Consider the following 21,803-nt stretch of genomic DNA (forward strand, 5'->3'; position numbering starts at 1 on the left):
TCTCTTATAGATTTGACAAAGCAAAAGGAGTTATATATGAAAAAGAAGAAAAAAAGAAATCAATATTTTCTCCATTATGAACTAACAGCAAGAATCACTTGCACCTTTAGCAATTTCCACTTTTCTTTTTTAGCAAATCTTAGTTTGATTCAAACGCCACCGTTTAGTTAAACATCTAACTCATATTACTTTTAAGTTAAATTCGATGGCAATTATCAATTTGCTTTCAGTTTTCTTTATCTCATTGCATTATAATTTAGGGAAGTTAATAAAATTAATGTCTATTAGTCACGAACTTTAAAAAAAGAAAAATTAGCCCATAAATTTAGAAGTTAGAAAGACGCAATTCGTTTACATTAATACTTTAGTTAAATTAGGATAAAAATACAACAAACACGACTTCTTTCCATTATTTGATGTTACGTATACATTTGCTTCGAATTGGTTTATCCAATAAGACTAAAGTGGAATACAGATATCCATGATATATAATATTCAAATGTTGACATTTAACACTTTAATTAAATTAGGGTGAAAATAAAAGTAAATATTTTTCCATTATTTAATCTCACGTATGAGTATTAGCATATGAAAAATTCTTATTTAAATTTAATATATGTTTCACGATTGATAAAAGAGTGACACGTATGTATGAATGTTTTACATTTTGTTGGAATATTAATATTTGTTTTGAGTTAGTATTTGAATTTTAGTCTGTTAATAAGACTCCTAGTCAAAAGGAGTATCTAGATTAAGACCTATTCTTTAGCATAGAATCACGATATCTTTTAGTTGAAAGACATGAACTACAAAATAGCAATTTCAGTTTTATGTAAGGCTATTTATTCAGCCTCAATCTTTTGTTTCAATCATCAAGTAAAGTTTGCAATATCAATAAAGTCTGAGTTCATTGTATTCTTATTTTGTTCACATTTGGTATCAGAGCCTCGTTAAAAAGGGCCTGATATGAGAAAGAGAAAAAGAGAGAAAGATAGAGAATTTAAGGAAAGTAAACACGAGAGAGAAAATTAGTGAGAATGACAGAAAGCAGCAGTAGCAACAAATTTGTGCAGCCAACAATTCCCAAATTTGATGGCTTCTATGAGCATTGGGCGAAGCTGATGGAAAACTTCCTCCAATCTAAAGAAATGTGGAACTTAGTCGAGGATGGAGTGGTTGCTAGTCCACAAAATCGAGAGCCAACTGATGAGGAGACAAAGGCAATTACAAAGCAGCAGCTGAAGGACAAGAAGGTGAAGAACTATCTTTATCAAGCCATTGATAGAGAAATCATGGAGACAATACTAAATGATGACACCTTAAAGCAGATATGGGACTCAATGAAGCAAAAGTTCAAAGGTTTAACTAGAGTGAAGAGAGCTCAACTTCAAACTTTGAAGATTGAGTTCGAGGTACTGAAGATGAAAGAGGGAGAATATGTCAATGCATACTTTGGACGAGCTCTCTCCATAGCAAAGCAGACGAAAGCTTGAGAGATTGTCAAAGAAAATGATATTACAGGAAAAATTCTAAGGTCTATTGTGCCAAAGTTCAACTACATTGTGTGCTCCATTGAGGAGTCTAACAATGTGGAAACTCTAACAATTGATGAGCTCCAAAGTAGTCTTCTTATCCATGAGCAAAGAATGAAAGGTTCAAATGAGGAGGAGCAAGCACTGAAGGTGACACATGAGGAGCGTTATGAAAGAGGCAGAGGCAGAGGCACAATGAGAAGCCGAGGAAGAGGTAAAGGCAAACAATTTACAAGTAGGGCTGCTGTGGAATGCTATAGGTGTTATAATCTGGGACACTATCAGTATGAGTGCCCAAATTGGGAGAAAAGAGCAAATTATGCAAAATTTAACGAAGAGGAAGAGATGTTGTTGATGGCACAAGTAGATCCTCATTAAAACAAGAAAGAAGGAATATGGTTTCTTGATTCTGGATGCTCAAATCATATGTCCGAAAACAAGGAATGGTTCATGCAGCTGGATGAAGGCTTCAGACACTCAGTCAAGCTTGGAAATAACTCAAAGCTAGAAGTAATGAGAAAGGGAAACATCAGATTGGAGTTCGGAGGAATCACTCAAATTGTAAGTGACGTATTTTTTATTCCTGAATTACGCAATAACTTACTGAGTATTAGGCAGCTCCAAGATCGAGGCATCACAATTGTAATTAAGCATGAAGTTTGCAAGCTATATCATCCAAGCAGGGGCTGCATAATGGAAAGCTTGATGACCCCAACAGAATGTTCCTTGTGATAACAAACATTATTATATCAACGCCTACATACTTCAATGCAAATGGTGATGACCTTGGTGAAATATGGCATAAAAGGTTTGGTCACTTGAGCTATATCGGCGCTGCTACACAATAAGAATTTGGTCCGAGGGCTTCCAAAATTAAATGCTCCGTTAAAAATTTGTACAAGCTGCATGGTGGGAAAACAACATCGAGAAGCTACCCCTAAGAAAAGCATCTGGAGAGCTAAACAACAACTACAACTTATTCACTCGGATATATGTGGTCCAATCTCTCCTAAATCACATGGCAACAAAAAGTACATACTAACATTCATTGATGATTTCATTCGAAAACTTTGGATTTATTTTTTAAATGAAAAAGGTGAAGCTTTTACTATGTTCAAAGACTTTAAAACTATGGCAGAGAAGGAGACTAGTTTGGCATTGTGTTGTTTAAGAACAGATAGGGGAGGAGAATTCAATTCAAATGAATTTTTAAACTTTTGTAAACCTCAAGGAATCAAGCGACAATTGACGACAGCTTATACACCTCAGTAAAACAGAGTTGCTGAGCGCAAGAATCGCATAATTATGAATATGGTACGCTGTATATTGGAAGACAAGAGGCTACCTAAAATGTTCTAGCCAGAAGCTGCAAGATGGACCTGTCATGTACTCAACAGAAGTCCCACATCTGATGTAAAAGGCAAGATGCCAGAAGAATGTTGGAGTGGTTTCAAGCCTAGTGTCGAACACTTTAAAGTGTTTGGATGTGTGGGGAACATTCATGTACCAGATGCTAGAAGACTCAAACTTGATGCTAGAAGCCAGAAGCAGGTGTTCATTGGATATAGCAAGGAGTCAAAAGGGTATAAAATGATAAACCATTTGACAATGAAGGCAACAATCAGTCGAGATGTAATCTTTGAAGAAGATGGCTGCTGGAACTGGGGAAGGACAGATGCAGAGTCAAAAAGTGATATACTTGACTGGGGTGAAGCCTATGAGGAAGCACTCGAGCAATTTGATGAGCATGAAGATGAAAATAGCACGAGTGAAGCAGAAAAAGAAAACTCAACTGTTGATTCTTCTTCAAATGAAGCAGTAACTTCACCAACTTTAGAGAGGAGAGCAAGAAGAATTCCAACCTACCTTCAGGACTACACAAGTGGAGGAGAATTATTAGAAAATGAGGTACAATTTTTTTTATGTTTATGTCTACTGATGATCCAGTTTATTATGAAGAAGCAATGAAGAAGAAAAATTGGAGAGATGCCATGGACGTGGAAATAGCAGCAATAAGAAAGAACTAGACCCGGGAGCTAGTTCAAGCTCCTTCAGAAGCAAAAATAATAGGGGTAAAGTGGGTCTACAGAACGAAGCTGGATGAAAACGATGAAGTTAACAAGTGCAAAGCTCGCTTGGTGGCCAAGGGTTATGCAAAACTCGCTTGGTGGCCAAGGGTTATGCACATGAGAAGGGTGTAGACTACGATGAGGTTTTTGCCCTAGTTGCAAGATGGGATACCATCCGAATGGTGATAGCTTTGGCAGTAAGAAATAGCTGGAAACTCTATCAATTGGATGTCAAAAGTGCATTTTTGCACGGAGAGCTGCATGAGAATGTCAAAAGGAGTATCTAGATTAAGACCTATTCTTTAGCATAGAATCACAATATCTTTTAGTTGAAAGACGTGAGCTACAAAATAGCAATTTCAATTTTATGTAAGGCTATTTATTCAGCCTCAATCTTTTGTTTCAATCATCAAGTAAAGTTTGCAATATCGATAAAGTCTGAGTTCATTGTATTCTTATCTTGTTCACACATTTTCGTATTAGATCTGACATATATTTCATCATTTAAAACTAATAAATATATATTAATTATCTATCAATTTAATATATAAATAAAGTCATCCATCAAATTTGGACAAATTTTTTTGTAAAACATACAGTGGGCGTAGACATCAATTCAATAAATAGTTTTAATCATTGACATTTAATATCCAAGTTAAATTAGGGTAAATAATGAGAAAACAACAAACACAAATATCTTCACATTATTTAATGCTACGAATACGTTTGCTTCGAACCACCTTGTCCAATTAGAATAAAGTGGTTGTAGACATCCATTATATATATATATAAAATACTTTAGTTCAATTAACACATCATCTTAGTATTATTTGATCGAAATAGTAATACAAATGTAACCATATTTTATATTTAATTTAATTTTAATTGTTTTAAATTTATTTTATTTTAACCAATAAATTTTAAATTATAATTATAATTTAATTATATTATCAATAAAATATTATTTTAGTCACTAAAATAAAATAAAATAAAATTAAAATTAAAATTCTAAAGTAAATAAATTAAAAAAATATAAAAATAAATATAAAATTTAATAACTACTTAAATCATTATTATCATTCCATCACATGAATACATTTATTTAGGATTGAGTTACCCACGGTGAGTATAGATATATAGTTCTTAAATATTTAAAATATAAAGTTTGTGAGTGCTTATTTATAATAGGTTATCTTTTCTTTTTCATAATTTGAGTTTGTCATTTTCTCCAAAACCTCTACACTATTACTCGGTGATTTATGTATTATGTTATTCCCATAGAAGTCAAATCAATACCAGAGGATAATGTCATTATTTGGATAATGCATGTTTCGTATCGATAGAACCAGTTGTCTGCCACATACATGGCTCGAATCCCGCTGAGCACAACAGAATGAAGAGAAATTTGTATCATTTCAAATCCCTATTCTTATCGAAGAAAAGGAACGAGCTATATTATATTATTTTTCTTTTTATGCATTGTAGCTAAATCTATTTATAGGTTTTAGGTATTTGTTGGGCTTGTCCGTAATTATTTGAAAGATACAAATTTAAACAATATATATATATTATATATATATGTTAAAAGAAAAAAAATAAAGCTCGAATGACCTTGAACATACCCGACTCGAGAAACAAACGAATCTAGTTGCAAGTAGATAATTTTCAAGATGATGAAAGTAAAATAATTGCAGCAAAAAAGAAGCATTTTCTACGCTCAAATCCATTGAAAAAGAAAAAGAGAATATGTCTGAACTGAGGAGTGCAGGTGTCCCACCACCGCCAGTTCTGCCGCCCATATCATTTTCAGGGAAAGATCTGTTGAGTAGAGTAAACACGTATAGATAACTCTTGACCCCATGCAATAAATAATACTGATCCCAGTGCAGTGGCCGTTGAATATGCCCACTTAGCTATGCTAACTCATTAATTTAACGGTCCGGCCACGCAATTCTGTTGCTTTCGACATGCAAAAAAGATACAAGAGACTTTGTTATATGCATCAGTGGTCGGTTCTGTTGATGTAAGCTGACAGATTTATTTCGGGTAGGCAAACCGACAATAAAAAATGACCTTAACATTCTTATGGCCCCCCTTTTCGTCACTTGTCTGATCACCGACCGAAAACAACTTGAGACAGAGGTCTCTACAGTTTACTTGACGAATCCATCAGCAAAATTGTGAACTAGTAATAGCATTCGAGTCATGCAATAACATTTACATCAATGAATTTCTCTATAACGGTAAGATAATGATATAATACACCTAAACCTTATTTTAGTGATTGAATATCTATTATGCAAATGCTTGACATAAGACTTCCACTTCATATTATTATATGGGATATGAACTATATTAGCTTGGCAATAATTTAACAAGATTAATTATTACGGTAGTTCTATGTGAACCACAGGCACATGAATATTTTAACCGTTATTGGCCTTTCGAGTGGTGCAGAAAAAGAATATTAATTAAACATGTGTGCTATAATGGTTAGAACGACTTGTCTATCATCGTCATCCCAATACTTTTCCCAACTGATGGCTTTGTAATTTTCTCAATTGGGTCATAATATGTAACAGAGCAAATATATATATACATAAAATATATAATAACAGAATGTTATTTATATGATTTTGAGTGACCATGTTATTTATACTTTTCCCCATCATTAGATGTCATCCTCATGGTCATGGACACCGTTGGCATATGGATCTAAATAGAGATGTGTATTCTTTTTTTTAATATTCCGTAAGTATTCAAGATTTAGCACTTTACTATTCTTATTGTTTTGGGATGTTGGTATTTGACTATTTCCTTTTGAGATGATCTTAAGAGTGTGCTCTTTCATATTGGTTGGGTGCGGTCATAAATAAACTTTTAGAGTGCTTTCTAGAATAAGAATACTCCTCCTTGCTAAATGGAGTAATGTCTACTAAGACACATTCTTATAATTATTTTTTTAATTTCATTTTAATATTAGAAGGAATTGCCTTATACTTTCGTTTTACTGTCTTTGGATGATTTTTCTTCTTATTAGTGGTTGTTCTTCTACATTCCTACTGTACCAGTTTATTATAACTTGAATTGATAGGAGTTAATTGAATGGGAGTCCAACAAATAGATTTTGTACTTTGTTGAGTTATATACTGTATAGCTGTATTTAATTTCTTAGCCTAGCTTTACAGTGTTGTACTTAGCTTTTAGCTTTCATATAAATAGTGTTAGCTCATTTCTTTTCAGATTGACTTTGTACCATCATTCATTGATTGAGTAAAAACAAAAATTCTCCAAATACTTTTCTTTCTCTGGCGATTACAACTCCAATCAATACTAAAATAACTAGAATTAGCCACTTGATTGGTTAACCTTTCATTTTTATAAATTGTTTACAATATAAAATCTTTAATAGAGTTGAAGAATCTGTTAATCATGATAAGAATATATATATATATATATATATATAGTGAGAGGAATAATATTTTTCTTTTTGAACGGAGAGAGGAACAATATTACTTGAAATTAGTGAAGATATGTCATTGCAATTAAACATTGTTATAATGAAAAAGAAGAAAAGGAGAGCGATGTAGTTTGCACTTACGTACATTACTTATTTTCAAAACTCTCCCTCTCCAAAAGATCAGCTAATTAAGCGTACTTAGTACGTGTTGATACATGACTATTAACTTTCTTAATCCCACACATAAAAACAATAATATTCCCCAAAAAAAGCTAACAGCTAATGGGAAATAAAAAAATAAAAATAAAAATTCAGTGATAGTTACCCTAAAGAAAGAATCTTGGAAATAATTAACCTTATTGTATCCACACAGTAGAGAGATTGCTGTACTAAGTGTTGCTTTTTTTTTACTTAGCTCGAACAAGAGGTGAATGGGCAATTGGAGAGTGAGGAGACATAATACGTGGTGACATGACTCCCTCTTCAAATCTACGGCCTGAGAAGCTGAGCCGAAGATTCTTTTGCCATCGCTTACTAGTCTTGGTTGATTTTTCTTGTTCTTCCTTTCCCTTACCCACAAATGCTCGTATCCTTTTCAATGCAGTGGCAACAGTTTCATCATCCATATTAGCGAAGCATACCCTAAACCAACCGGGCTCCTTGCAGTGGAAAGAAGAACCTGGCGAAACATTGAGCTTCACTTCGTTAATAATCACCCTCCATAACGCCATTTCCCCGTCGAATGTTTGTTCCTCAAGAAGATGGTGCAAGTCCATCCAAACAAAAAGACCGGCATTGCTCTTTAAACAAGTGATCCCTACTTGTTCAAGTCCTTTTGTGAACAAACTGTGTCTTTTCTTTAACCTTCTTGAACTTTCCGCCAGAAAATCATCTACAAACACCTCATCAGAAAGCATCGCGGCGAGCAAATATTGAGTTTGTGAAGAGACTAATCCAAAGCTTGACATCTTACGTGCACAGCAAACAACTGCATCATTGTATGAGTAAATGATGCCAACTCTAAAACCAGGAAGACCCATGTCCTTGGACAAGCTATAAACAATGTGAATTAGATCGCGGTTGCAATCCATTTCTCGTATGATCTCAGAGATGCTTACGAAGTTAGGGGAGCTGAAGATAGTAGCTGCATAAATTTCGTCTATGACCAAGTGAATGTTTCTTTCATTTATGAAGCTTACTAGGTCTTTCAGTGTCTTTCTGTTTAAGATTGTCCCAAGTGGATTTGATGGGTTGGCCAGGATCAAGCCTTTGATATTGATGCCAGATTTTTTAGCTGTGGCATATGCTACTTCTAGTGCTTCTTTGGTTATCTGGAAATTGTTGGTGCTGTAGCAATCAATTGGAATAATCTTCACACCAGTTCGCCATGTCAGGTCACGATCGAATCTGCATGATGAAATATCCAAATGTATCAGGGAAAAGAAAAAAAGAAAAACATTTTTCTATGTTCACATTACAAATATATATGGTGGTGGTCCTGAATTTGATCGATGCAAAGAGGCAAGAAAAGGGGTTGTTTAGTTATTTTGGGCAGATAATGACTATAATTTAAGCATTTATGACTAGGAATATAGTTGGAGTTTTATACAAATTCGGAAAGTATTTATTTTAAGTGGAGAAATTAGCCAGCTGCATTCCTAAATTAGTGGGAGAAGTCTACTCTTTGAATTTCTCTTAGTCGGGGATATATTAATTGCTTGGCAGCAAAAGTCCACTCGAGTAAAATAAGATGATTTGTCTTATAGTTGATTAAGTAAAAGAAAAGAAAAATGGCAGATATAAGTGCTAAACTATAATAATAATTTTAAATATAGAGCTGGGTTAAAATTTTTAAAATAATATATTGTCTATGCTCTAAAATAACTCTAAATATATAGATTTATATATCAAAAAATAATAAAATTTTAAATAATAAAAATATAATAATAATAATAATAATGTAAAAAACCCTGATTTGAATTTGTATTTGACCCACAACAAGACCACTGAAAATTCCAGATATGGCAGCTTAGTCAAATTGACCTCTCTCTGTGTTTTCTGTTTTGATTTGTTTTAAGTCGGTGAGGAAACGGTTGACTGCTGCGCAAGCAAAATCAAATTTTCCTTTCAAAGTTCAAAAGTCGAAACCATGTTGGTCATAATGGAAAAATTGCAACCCCTGCAAATTGCAATTTTTTTCCCTTTTCTTATAATTTAGTTTCTAACACTTTTGATTGTTCTCACTTGGGCAAATTTCAATATACATCTACCCCCTTGAATATTATTCCACCAAACATATCAGTGGAAGATATGAAGAATCAATGTATTCAAAAGCCTATACAAATACTCATGAGTAGTGTGGTACATACGCTGGGTAGTAAGGAGAGGGAACGAGGAAAGCATCGCCAGGATCAGCCAAACAGAACATTATCGTCTCGTTTGCTCCGGTTGCTCCTCCACCCATGACTATACGGTCCGGATCGAACGTTACCCGATTGCCTCTAACCTTCCCCATAAACTTGGCAATAGCCTGAAGAAAACACCATAATGTTCAATATTGATTCCAGAAATGCACCTTATACGTATACGAGTAATATTTCTGTTCATTGTTGCATGTACTTAAAAATTCTATGCATATATATATACCTGTCGAAACTCCGGCAAGCCATGATAATCCTGAAAATTGGCAACATCTTTGAACTTGGAAGCTCCTTCAAGATTGCAAATAGAGGCTTCAGGATTTCGCTTAATCCAATCTCTTATCAGATCAAAAGAAAGCTGCAAATAACAACAAAAACAGTACAAAAGCAAAAAAGAAAAATTAATCTCACGTTAAGTGCTTAGGTTTTCACTGTATGTCACTCAAAAGCTGAGCTGAGCTTAAAAATTTCCGGAGCCAAACCTGATTTTCAGCAAGACCCATTTGGATAACCCCATCAGGATTATCAATAGGGTGAAAAGGGTTCCTATCGTAAGCCTTCCATCCATCGAAGTAGGCAGAGTTCTCACCATGTCCCTCATTGGTTGCAATTCTAGACAGAAGCTGGTCACGTGGCATTTTTGTTTATTTGAATGCGAGTTGAGGAATTCTCTAACTGGGTTACAGGGAAAGAAATAGACAAGTGAAGTCTTAATATTTGCTTTGGAGTTCGAAGTGATGTACAAAAGGAGAGGAGAGAGTCGGGTATTTATAGGCAGCAAATAGAGTTTAAGGATTCTGATGACTAATGGGAGACAATGAGAAAAGTATGTTTTAATTCAAAGTTCAAATGTTTGGAATTGGAATGCAAGTAAGTAAATATAACAAAAATTAAAGAAAGAAAATTTTTATGTTGTTTAATTTCTGTGAGTCAAGCGTAACGGCTTGCGTGTTAATAATGATATCATGCAGGGAAGGAGCACGTGTGCTCCTGTAGATCAGAAACAAAAAGAAAAGCATTTCTGGTAGGATTCTTGACTTCCTTTCTCTTCTATTATCTTTATGCAAAATCGTTCCAATTCTTCTTCTTCGCCTTTGGATTAGGTTTATACATGTATTGGTTTTGCTTATTCAAAATTAATTTAGGCTTAAATACTATTTGCTCCTGCAATTTGGTAGAATATATCATTCGGTCCATGCATTTTTTTATTATATAAAAACATCATTGATTCTTAATAAAACTAACTATTACTTCATTCCGTATTAGTCGAAGGAGTAAACTCATAATTTAAAATTATAATTTAATCTCTTAATTTATTATCAAAAATCAAACTCGCCCCAAATCAATTCTATTATTGAATTAGAATAAAGTCTTATTTTTAACATAAGTTAATTTTAGTGCCTTATTAAAATAATAAATTTAATATTTTTCTAGCATAATTTAATTTTAAGAATTTAAACGTATTAAAATATATTTTTATTTAGTATTATTAAATTACTATGTAATTTAATTTTAAATTTCTAAATAAAATAAATCGTTAAGAGTTATTATTTTTATTAGACACTAAAATTAAATTATATTAGAAATAAAAGTTTTACTCGTATTAATTTCATTTGAATGGTTAATAAAATATTTTATTTTTAACATACAAGATTATCATCATTTTCTTCACTGATAGTAAAGTTGTCAACTTAGTATCTTGATTATTTCATTATATGAAGATAATAATTAATTATATATGTTTCGCGCGTTTTTAATCCTCTAGATGATGGGCTAGCAAAATTGATAGTTTTAGCTTCTTTTTAAATGCAATTTCATTTATCTTGAGAGAGAAAGAAAAGAAAAGAGAATATAATAGTCAAGTCTCAAGAATGTCGAGGAAGAAATTATTAATCCAATTTGCATATAAAGATTTGATAAAATTAAGAATCATAAAGAAAATACTCATTCAACCTGACTTGTTATTAGACCAATTGTTATGTTGGTTCAATCTGATTCAATAGTACACGTGTTTAAATCATAGACAATGTTTTATTTAAAAAGAAAAATCAAAGAGAGAAAAAGAAGGAAGGGGAATTTAGTTATAAGTACTAGTATTATAAAGAAGTTTCCTAGAAATGGGCAAGAATTAAAGAGGACAGGAGATATGATATCCAAAGACACGGTTTGAAAGATTAAAGGATGGGGGTGAATCCTGTTCTGACCTTAAAACTCCTTTTTGGCCGGTTCTTGGACTTGCTCAAGAAATAGTAACATATCTGTGGATAGATTCATAAAATCACTCTTCCAATAAGAATAAGACGTTTTTACAGTTTCCTTTTATGAATGCTGAAATTACACAGGGAGATCTCAGGGTCCACCTACCTACTTTGCCTTCTTCCCATTTTCTTGGTTATACGTACGTGTAGAATGGATTTCTTGCCGAACATGGAAACTCTGTTCAATCTTTTGCTTCATTTATGGGTTTTTCGGATTATCATTTTCTTTCTTTCTTTGGTTCATGGGAGGCCAACAAGCCATTAGTGGCAAAATCGAGAGTGGCTCAAATCCCAAAAGCAAACGTTCTTGTCATTTTAGTTAGATCTCAAGTATTTTTGAATTATCATTGCATGTTTAAAATATAAATTCTAAATTTTTTCTATATTTTTGTAAGTTATTTTATGTTCTTTAAAATGAATTTTTTATTATTTTCTAAAAGAAATTTTTAAAATTAAAAAAAATTAAAGAAAATCTCACATATATCTAAGGTATTGTTTGAAATGAAGGTTTTCTGTGAGAAATTTCCTAGAATTTATGGATTTTACCAAATGTATGATTTGATTAAAAGATGATACAAAATTTGTGATATGATCATTCACTCAAAATAAGAGATTCTAAAAATTGATATAAGGAGGAGAACAGAAATAGAGTAGGTAAAAAACTAAGTCTTTCCTTTTTTGTTATTAATTAATTGTTTTAATAAATAAATATTAATATTTTATCGATCTCTATTAGATGTCAAATTATTTTATAATTCTTAATGACAGGAGAATTAATATTTTATTTGTTTAACGGATACTCTCGAAGTCCATAAATATGATAAAACTTATAGATCCTGAAGGAGGTGTAAATTTCTATTCTGAAAATATAAGTGGAGAGGACCATTAATGTTAACTAATTAGAATACGTGTTTGATGTGGGGAAATCTTCTTTCCTGCTTTTACTGGGTTTTGGCGTGTAATTGCCAGGGAAATGTGCTAAGTGTTTTTGTTGCTAACCATGCCAAAGTTTCTCCAGTTTCTTCCCATTTCACAGTAGAAGAAAATGCTTCTGTTTTCCTTTGTTTCCTTTTCAACTTGAAATTAAATGCATATACACCTTAACGTTTATCATGATTTTATTTTGTTCTTAATTGATCTTAGAATTTGAAACGATTGGAAAATCTTTTCAGTCTTACAAATGGTTTCAGAAGTCCATGTGAATATTGGTATCACGCTGGTACATGGCAGTGATATAATTACTTTTGCCCTTTCCATCTCAGATACAATCACTTTCTCTACTCCATTGTTTGTCCTGAACTGAATATTTCCGTGTGCTACTTAATTTATCAAGCAGAAGTTCTTTTCATAATTCTCTTTCTCTGTTTTATAACCTTTTTCTAGATGCAAAGGATTAGGTGGACAGGTGAAAATTACAGGTTTTTGTTGTTTTTAAGAGAATAGTATGAATATGTAATCTATAATAAGTCACAAATATGTATATATAACTTTATCAATTGGATCCACTCCTGCTTTCAAGCCTTTTTTATAAATAATCTTAAGTTAATCTCTTGCTGATAAACCCTAATGGAAAAACACTTCATCTATTGAAGTCCCGGGAATCATAAGATTCCAAAGTTTGATTTCTTTTTCATTATATAGATATTAGTTATAGAGAAAGAATTTATGTTTCAATTGAATCTACCCAAGCCAATGTCGAGAAGGACATAACTAGCTTTTTTTAAAATTTATTTTATTATTTTAATCATTCAATTTCAGTTTTAATTATAATTTAATCACTTTGCATACATTATATTTATTTCTTAATTAATTTTTTGTATTGATTATTTTTGATACATGCCAGTGTTTCATTTGTAAAAATAATTAAATTAAAAACACAGAAAGTTAAAACAATTTTTTAAATATATTCTCTTTATGGAAATGCACTATAAGCATATTTAGAAATATTTTTATTTAATATATTGATTTTTAATGAATAACTATTAAGAAAATATTGACTTACTTTATTTTTGAGAAACATATTTTAAGATTTCAAAAAAAATCTTTTTTAGTGACTATTAAAATATAATTCTCAAGTAAATTAATGGCTTAAATTTATATAAGTCTTGAGAAACTTTTAATCCTTAAACCGATATTATCTCATCATTTTATTTGAGTATGAAATATCGACCTTTTATATAATTTCAAATTTCAAATTTAAACTAAAAAGTAGAACAAAAGAAGTCAAAATTACGAGGTGCATTTGATATTGAGTTTGAAAAAGTATTTTTTTGACTATAATTTTTATTTTGTATAAGCAGATGGATTAATATTTTCCTCAAAAATAAATTATTTTAAAAAGATGTATTAATTCAAAATTTTCAAACATATTTTTTTATCACTCAACAATAATTCTAAACACACACACAGCATAACTTTAGTTTTTCTTCTAAAAAAGGCAAGTATATATGTGAACAAAACCCTAATTTCTGTTGTATTTAGCATGTTAATCAGTGATTAAAAAATGAAATTTAAATTTTGTTAGAATTACTAAATGGATAAAGCAAGCTGTTGGAAGTCAAGGAAAAGCACGCTTAGACGCTCAAAGCTGTACATTTCAAAACGTCAACAAACATGCTTCTGCTGAATTGACAAATAAGAATTTTGATTGCTGATAAATGGAGTGTTCAACACTCCAACTTAATAATATTACTATAATAAAAAGAAATACACAGTCAAAGAATATACTATACAATAAGCTTCAATGTCAACCCCTTATTTAAGTATTATTATGAAGGATCATTTCCATTATTTTGTTGGATTTAAAGATGCAGCTTTTATGGGGTTGGTGAGATTACATGATCCACATGTTCATAGAGCGTTTGAAGAGTTCTTACTATATTTCTTTGTAATATAATATTAATGTAAATAATAACTGAGATCTTATCCTATCCATCAAAAAAGTCAATAAAACTTGATCAAATTATATTTATTAAAGCCCAAAAAAAGGGAGTTTTTCTTTTTTTTCTTTTTTGTTTTCCGACCATTTAGATAGGGAAAACAATTTAGCTAATTAGAGATAGACAATGGGCTTGACCACAGATTTAAGGACACAAGCCTGACTTCTCCAGATGTTTTGCAAATGTAATGTGTTCAAACATGCAATTTATTGCTCTCTGCATCCCCGTATATACAGTTTTTACACACTATCTACTTCCTGCTGTAAATATTCAGTGTATATTATATGCACGCCCTACTACTGTACAATACCTACTCAACAAATTTTGACCATTCCGTATATGAATATTTAAATATAAAAAATAAATTTAAATAAGTGTACATAAAATGGTAAGGTCATTTTTAATTTAATTAAAATTTTAAATTTAAATACTAGATATGCAGTTATATTAACTTTACCGTCATTCGCAAGGGCTCTGTCCAGCGCGCTCTAGATTAAATATAAGTATATAGACTAAAATAAGAGCTTTTTTAAGAATTAATTTTTTATAGTTAAGAAACTGTTGCAAAATAAATTGAAGAAATTATTTAATTTTACTTTTGAATTTTTAAAGTTTGAGATTGTAGTAATTAGTAAGCGGCTAATTATGCTGTTAAAAGAAAAAGACAAGCACAGAGACAAAAGAGTCCGCAGCTAGATTGGGTAATTAAGAAAGACAGGTGTCAACTTTATCGGTTTGTGTTGACTTTTTCTTCATCTTAATTAATGCTTTGGCACTCGACTGCTATTTGTTTTGTTTGGCTGTCTTCCATTTCTTAAACTTTGTGTTCTCATTAGTATTTTCTTCAAACTCAATTCTTACTTACCAGACACGTGTATGCTTCTACTTCTTCGATTACCCCGTCAACGAATGTCTCCTCCAATACGTATTTATTGGAATGATTAATTATTTAAAATTAAATCAATTTTAGACTGATACAGTTAGAACTTTTTATATTTTTATATATTAATTAAAAAATTAAAAGAAATTTAGTTTAATTTACATAAAATATATTCTATATTAAAAATTTATATGAAAATATTTTAATATCTTATTTTATATAAATATTATAATTTTTATTTAATAAATACATAAAGTATTAAAAAGTTATTGTAACTACAGTATTCAACTTAAAATTAATAAATATTACAAAGATTTTTAAGATGAGACCATAATCTATAGTAATTTTTTATAATATTATATATATATTGAGTACAGATTTATAAAATATAAATTAATTTATATAAAAAGTCTGTTGAAAATTTTATATTAAAATATTTTAAGATGTAATTTATATAAGAATTACTTTTTAAAATATTTGAGTTTAAATTTTATAAATTTTGTTTAAATAAACACATAAAGAATTTGAAAAATAACTGTAACTAAACGCTCTAAACTTCACCAAATATTATATATTAATATAAACTTATATTTGAATTTAAATTAAACAGAAAATTTGTAGAATATAAATGTAAGAAAGGCATTTTTATAGACTGCTAACGCCTATTCCTAGGGTCTCAAAAAATTAAGGATTATAATTTTTTAATATATATATATATGTAATAAGTAATTTTAGTTTATGAAATAATAATTAGTATTAATATATATTTAGTAACTTGTTAAAATTATTTGGTGATGACATTTGAGGCAAGTTGTTTGAATTTGGAAAACTTTATATAGCATTACATGTTTTTTTTTTTTTTGACTGTTTATATTTATTTTTAATATTAAATACTATAAAATAATTATAAACAAAAAATGAAAAATATTAGCTAAGATATTAAATTTTATAGAAAAAGCTAAATTCTTTCTAAATACATTGATAGCTTATAAAAATACTATTAACCATTTTCTTCGTGATAGCTTCAAATATTAAAGTTAGATAATAAACATTATTTATGCTCAACCATATCACAAGAAAAACTAAATAATTTAATTATGTTATTAATTAAAAAATATTTACTTTCTAAATTTGAATACAAAAATCTAATTAGTAATTTTGTATCTTAAATTTTAGAAAGCAAAAAATAATTCTTATAATGTAATATTTTATATAATTAAATACTATTTAGACTACAAAAGATATTAGTCAGTCTCTAATTTTTCGTATACCATTTAATATTGAAAACATATTTAATTATGTTCAAAAGTAATTTAAATTAAATATGAACATAATTAAATATGAGATTATAAAAAATATGTAATTTATATTTCCACAGTGACCAAAGATTTTTTTTTAAAAAAAAAGCAAGCTCGTCCTTGTTTATAAATTAAATTAAATATAATATAAATTGCTCTTTGTAGTACATAATAATAAATTAATACACATATAATATTTAATAAAAATATTGCATATTAATATTTTATTTAATTTAAATACAAAAATAAATTTTATCTAAAAATTTAATCGCCCACACATTTATCCTCAAGAAAATGTTTTTCTTTTCTTCTTTCTTCGATCACCGTCATCGAGAATACCTCAAATTAATGAAAAACATCGAGCAAGCAACTCTTTCTCCATCGTGAATTCAATCACCCACTAGTGGCAACCGCCAAATTGCTGCACTGCATCCCACACAAAGCTCACTTTAACCATTCATGGGACTTTTATCAAACATAATTACCGCATCACTAACAAGTAATGAGATGGAGAGAATCAAGGCTTCGCACTCTGAAGAACTATATCTTGGAAATTTGCCCTAAACAAGACGAGTGCTCATAGTCTATTCGCTATCACCTGTCGCTGAAGCAATTATACTTCTGCATGCAGTAAGAACAGATGAATCAACATATCTTAAAGTTTTCTCTACCCACGTTGCTTTCTTGTTCTTCAGAAACTACTGATTAAAGCACAAGATGTGTTCGTTAATTTATTTCTGTATGCAATTAATTAATTAATTCCAACTTACCTTTGTCTACTATGATTAATGTTGTTTCAAGTTAAGGATTTTAATATGCTTACCAAGCAAGTAGCGTTACTGATAGAATCAATTTGATTAGCAGAAGTCTTACATAAAAAATTAAAGTGCTAATATACTTAAATGATTAAAATTTAGGTATTGAAATATGTATTTTGGCCTATCAAGTAATATCAGAAATAAGTTGGTAAGAAGTTATTGGGTTAAATTGTGTGTACTGCTAAATGTATCACCTGTGTGAATTTCCAGTAATGGAATATTTGTTAAGGAATGTTGAAGGGCAAGTTTGTGGATGTTATATCTGAACCCTCCATCTGATATTCTAGTGATTTCAACCAAAACCTGAAAGGAGATTTTCAAACAAAACTTTCCAAGTTTGTATAAGAAAATCAACTTATTATTTGGTTTACAGAAATTACCTAGCAATAGCGTTATGCAAGTGCATCAAAGTTTCCTTATTGTTTTAGCACTGATATTCTAGTAACTTCAACCTTTGGAATTTCAGCAGATTGATTACGCAATTGTTTGCACTTGAAGAAGAAATGCAAATAGGATACTTCTCTGCTACCAGATGAATACAGCTCCCAGGTGATTAAGATAGGTTAGGTTGGAATTTGAATTGAGTGGAGATTCTAATTGTTCTGATACCATGCCATTCTCCACTGCTCTTTACATTATCACCTTATTGTACGAATTTGTTAATTTAATTATATTAAAGAATAATAAGCCACCATTGGTGACCAATGTCAAAAGCTTTTTAAGCTTTCACACATCATTAATTCTGCATATGCCTGGTATATTTTGCACTAAAAATTAAAATTATGTCGTCTTAGACAGGAAGCGACTTTGATTCTTTAATGAAGTAAAATCCACTTTGCTTTGTTTACCTGATAGCCATCTTTGATTCTGTGACATTTCTCTTTACTTCATTCACTGCCATCTTCTCAACTTTCTCTTTGCCTTTTGAATTATTCCTTAGGCATCATACAAACAATGCTTATATTCAAAACCTCCTCTTTTTTCTTTTCTTTTTTTTAAAACAAAAAAAAAAAAATCATGTTGGGTTCTTTCTATTATTATCTCCTATACAATAAAAGATCTTACTTTTATTAAAATAACCATTAATCTATCACTACTTAGATTGTTCATATCTTTGGGGATATGTAAAGGATGATTTGCTATTCTTGAAGGCTAAGTAAATTACAATTTGGATTCCTCACTTCGATTAATTTATTATTCTATCTTATTTGAAACTTACTTACCATCAGAGTGCTATTGGATTAAAGACCCCACATCTCTTTCATATTGACTAATTTACACATCTGTTGATCAAATTCACCAAAAACTAAAAGTAATTGAATTACTGAAAATAACATAATATAAAACAAAAACAAAAAAAAAGTAATTATAAATAAATGGAAAGCATTTAAATTTTAAATTTTGATCGCGTCTACTATAATATAAAGAAACTGCCTTTAATTTATGCCGTCAACCTGTTTCTAGACATAATCATCCTCTTTGATTGATAATTCTTTGAGAATCGAATCCAGGCTTTGCATTATGCCAAATATATCATATGAAAAAGTGATCTGACATCTTACAATTAGATTCAGAACAATTTGCGAATGAACTTATAAAGTGGCTTTCCAAGAAAAAAGAAAATTAAGAACATCAAGTGCACAAAGACCCTAAAATGTATATACATTGCATCTAAATGTTTCTTTATGCTATTTATTTTTAAAAGTAATATTTTTACAATAAGTAATAGCCTAATTAATATTTTTATATAAATAGTAAAAGACTATCTTACCTTTTTATAAGTATTATTGGTTTTAGCTAGTTTTCCACTCTTTTCATTAACTTTTATAAAAGAAAATTTAGAATAATATGCATGAAGATTTATAATGTATTACTATTGATTATGAATATCCTTTTTTTACAAAAATTTGGAATTACATTTCTTTGTTATTTTTCTTAAAAATATATGTATAAAGATCAACTAATAAACTGAATAATAAATTTTATAAATGATATAATTAATAATATCTGAGTTTTTAAAATATTTTTATATATTTATAAATTAATTTTAGGAATGTAAAAATATATTATTTTTAAAAATTATCTATCTACGCGCTGTAAGTTTGTTTTTCAATAAAATAAGTTAGACACATGTTAGACTTTTGACTAGTAAAAGAAATATTAATCTATAAAATTATTTGTATACCGATGTATTGCACGAATGTCATCATTATTTTGATTATAAATAATAATATAAATTTAATAATATTATTTTTTATAATATTAGAAACTAATTTATTAGTTAATATAATATTTTAAATATTATTAAAAATATTATTTGATAGAATTAGAATAATTATTTAATTAGAAAAGTAATTTGCTAATTAATAAATTAATAAAAAATTAAAAATATACATTAATTTGAACTTTATGTGTGAAAATAAATTTACATATCTAAAAAAAAAATTATGTGTCAAACTAATAATACATGTCCAAACTTTTTCATATCTCTGATTATATATATATATACATATATATACTTATTACGTAATAATTAAAAAACATATAGAGAATGAAACTTAATAGATATAAATAATTAAATTAATTTTATACTTTATATTTAAGTAAGAAAAGATATATTGAATTTGATTTTTTTGAGATAATTCTTAGTAAACAAAAATATAATGAATTTGAACAGTCAAGATCGTTTTAAGATCAAATTAACATAAATGATATTCCTCATAATTTTCTATAAAAGGAAAAAACAAGCCAAGATTTAGTCTGATGACGGTGACAGAGTCGTAGGGAGTATGCTAAAAATCATGTGAGCAGTACAATCCATTTAAAGGAAAAAATTGACCACACATTTCAGAGAAAAAGAAAAAGTGAAAACTTAGGTGAAGTAGTGGGTTTGACAGTCAGAATTGCACATTCAGAAGGGTTAAAAAGAAAAAACCAAGTGAGTGAAACAGAAAATGGTGAAAGGGGATATTGTGTGAAACATGGTGAAAAGGGATACGATATATATGCATGGCTTTTGAAAGGAGAAAATGATGGGTAAGGCAAATGTGTTTATAATTGTATCCCTAATCTCCAAAGTACTCTGCTATCTCTTCTCCAAAGGTCCCTTTCATGTTTTCCTCCAGCTTTCAAGAAAATACCATCAAAATTCTGAGGCAGTTTCCTCGATTCTGCTTTCTGCACATTCAATGGCACGTTTTCTTTTGTAAAACCTAAAGCCACTAGGCGGCCTGCATTTGAAACAATAAGAATGACACGAATAGGATATATATTTATTTCTTTGTTTTACCATGTCTGCATGATCTTCTTCGTCTCAATCCTTTTCTAAGCAAACAATTATTCGTCACTATCTTCTAATTTTCCAGTCTATGTTCCTTTTTCTTAAGGACCATTAGTTTTTTTTTTTCCTTTATTTTTATTTGTTTGGCATTGCAGTAACAGACTCGTTGTTTTCCCCCTGCCACAAATATTTATATATCTTCATATCTTTTCTCCTAATGAGAAACAGGAAAATTCAACATTTTACTCAACCAATTTTATTTAAATCTAATAAATCCAGACACCGGGAAATCAACCAAAATCCGCTTGCTGAAACCAATGAAGCCCCAACAACTCCTAAAGAACATTCAGAAACCAAGGGTCCGACATCTGTGCTTCTATTTGCTATTTGGATTTGGGCAAAACATACCCTTTTTTTCTATTGTTATTATTATTGTATACTTCTCCAATAACAAAATGACAAATAACTCTGATGTATACTTATGTGAATATTAACTTTAATGATCTTAAATATTGCTTTTGAATGTAGCATAAATTATCATCAACATGATATATATATATATACTCATTGTAGCTACTACACAACAATAAGAAAATTTTATTATCTTTATGATAAAATTGTGCACATCCACATATATAAATAAAAAATAATAATAACAATACGATGAGGATTCTAATAGTTTGGATCATAAAGACATGTTAGAGAATTTATTGGTCCAATAGAATAAATAGAAAGAATGTTTAAATTTATAAAAATATGATAGGTTTTCCATATTATAAGCTTAAATTATAATAAAAATCAATTTTTATATCAGACTAATATAAATGTAATTAAATATAGTTTATAAAA

General features: G+C 29.7%; 2 protein-coding genes and 1 long non-coding RNA gene across 3 annotated transcripts; 1 reads left to right on the top strand and 2 right to left on the bottom strand.

The window, feature by feature from the left end:
- Nucleotides 1-1,037: 1,037 nt before the first annotated feature.
- LOC107262362 lies at nucleotides 1,038-2,380 on the top strand. Its single transcript, XM_015727740.1, has 4 exons — nucleotides 1,038-1,412; nucleotides 1,551-1,895; nucleotides 1,989-2,093; nucleotides 2,216-2,380. The coding sequence occupies exons 1-4, from the start codon at nucleotides 1,038-1,040 to the stop codon at nucleotides 2,378-2,380; spliced, it is 990 nt and encodes a 329-aa protein (XP_015583226.1).
- A 4,733-nt stretch (nucleotides 2,381-7,113) lies between these two features.
- Nucleotides 7,114-10,242, bottom strand: LOC8286682 (1-aminocyclopropane-1-carboxylate synthase 1). The gene is made up of 4 exons (XM_002511870.4): nucleotides 9,964-10,242; nucleotides 9,708-9,839; nucleotides 9,431-9,591; nucleotides 7,114-8,468 (listed from the first exon to the last, which is right to left on the bottom strand). Exons 1-4 carry the CDS (start codon nucleotides 10,117-10,119, stop codon nucleotides 7,469-7,471), a joined length of 1,449 nt encoding a protein of 482 aa, XP_002511916.1. The 5' UTR covers nucleotides 10,120-10,242; the 3' UTR covers nucleotides 7,114-7,468.
- A 6,778-nt stretch (nucleotides 10,243-17,020) lies between these two features.
- LOC112537923 lies at nucleotides 17,021-18,283 on the bottom strand. Its single transcript, XR_003081408.2, has 3 exons — nucleotides 18,055-18,283; nucleotides 17,869-17,977; nucleotides 17,021-17,477 (listed from the first exon to the last, which is right to left on the bottom strand). It is a non-coding gene; the product is annotated as an uncharacterized LOC112537923 (long non-coding RNA).
- Between the last annotated feature and the right edge of the window lie 3,520 nt (nucleotides 18,284-21,803).

Source organism: Ricinus communis, chromosome 1 (assembly GCF_019578655.1).
Source record: "Ricinus communis isolate WT05 ecotype wild-type chromosome 1, ASM1957865v1, whole genome shotgun sequence".
Taxonomy (NCBI): domain Eukaryota; kingdom Viridiplantae; phylum Streptophyta; class Magnoliopsida; order Malpighiales; family Euphorbiaceae; genus Ricinus; species Ricinus communis.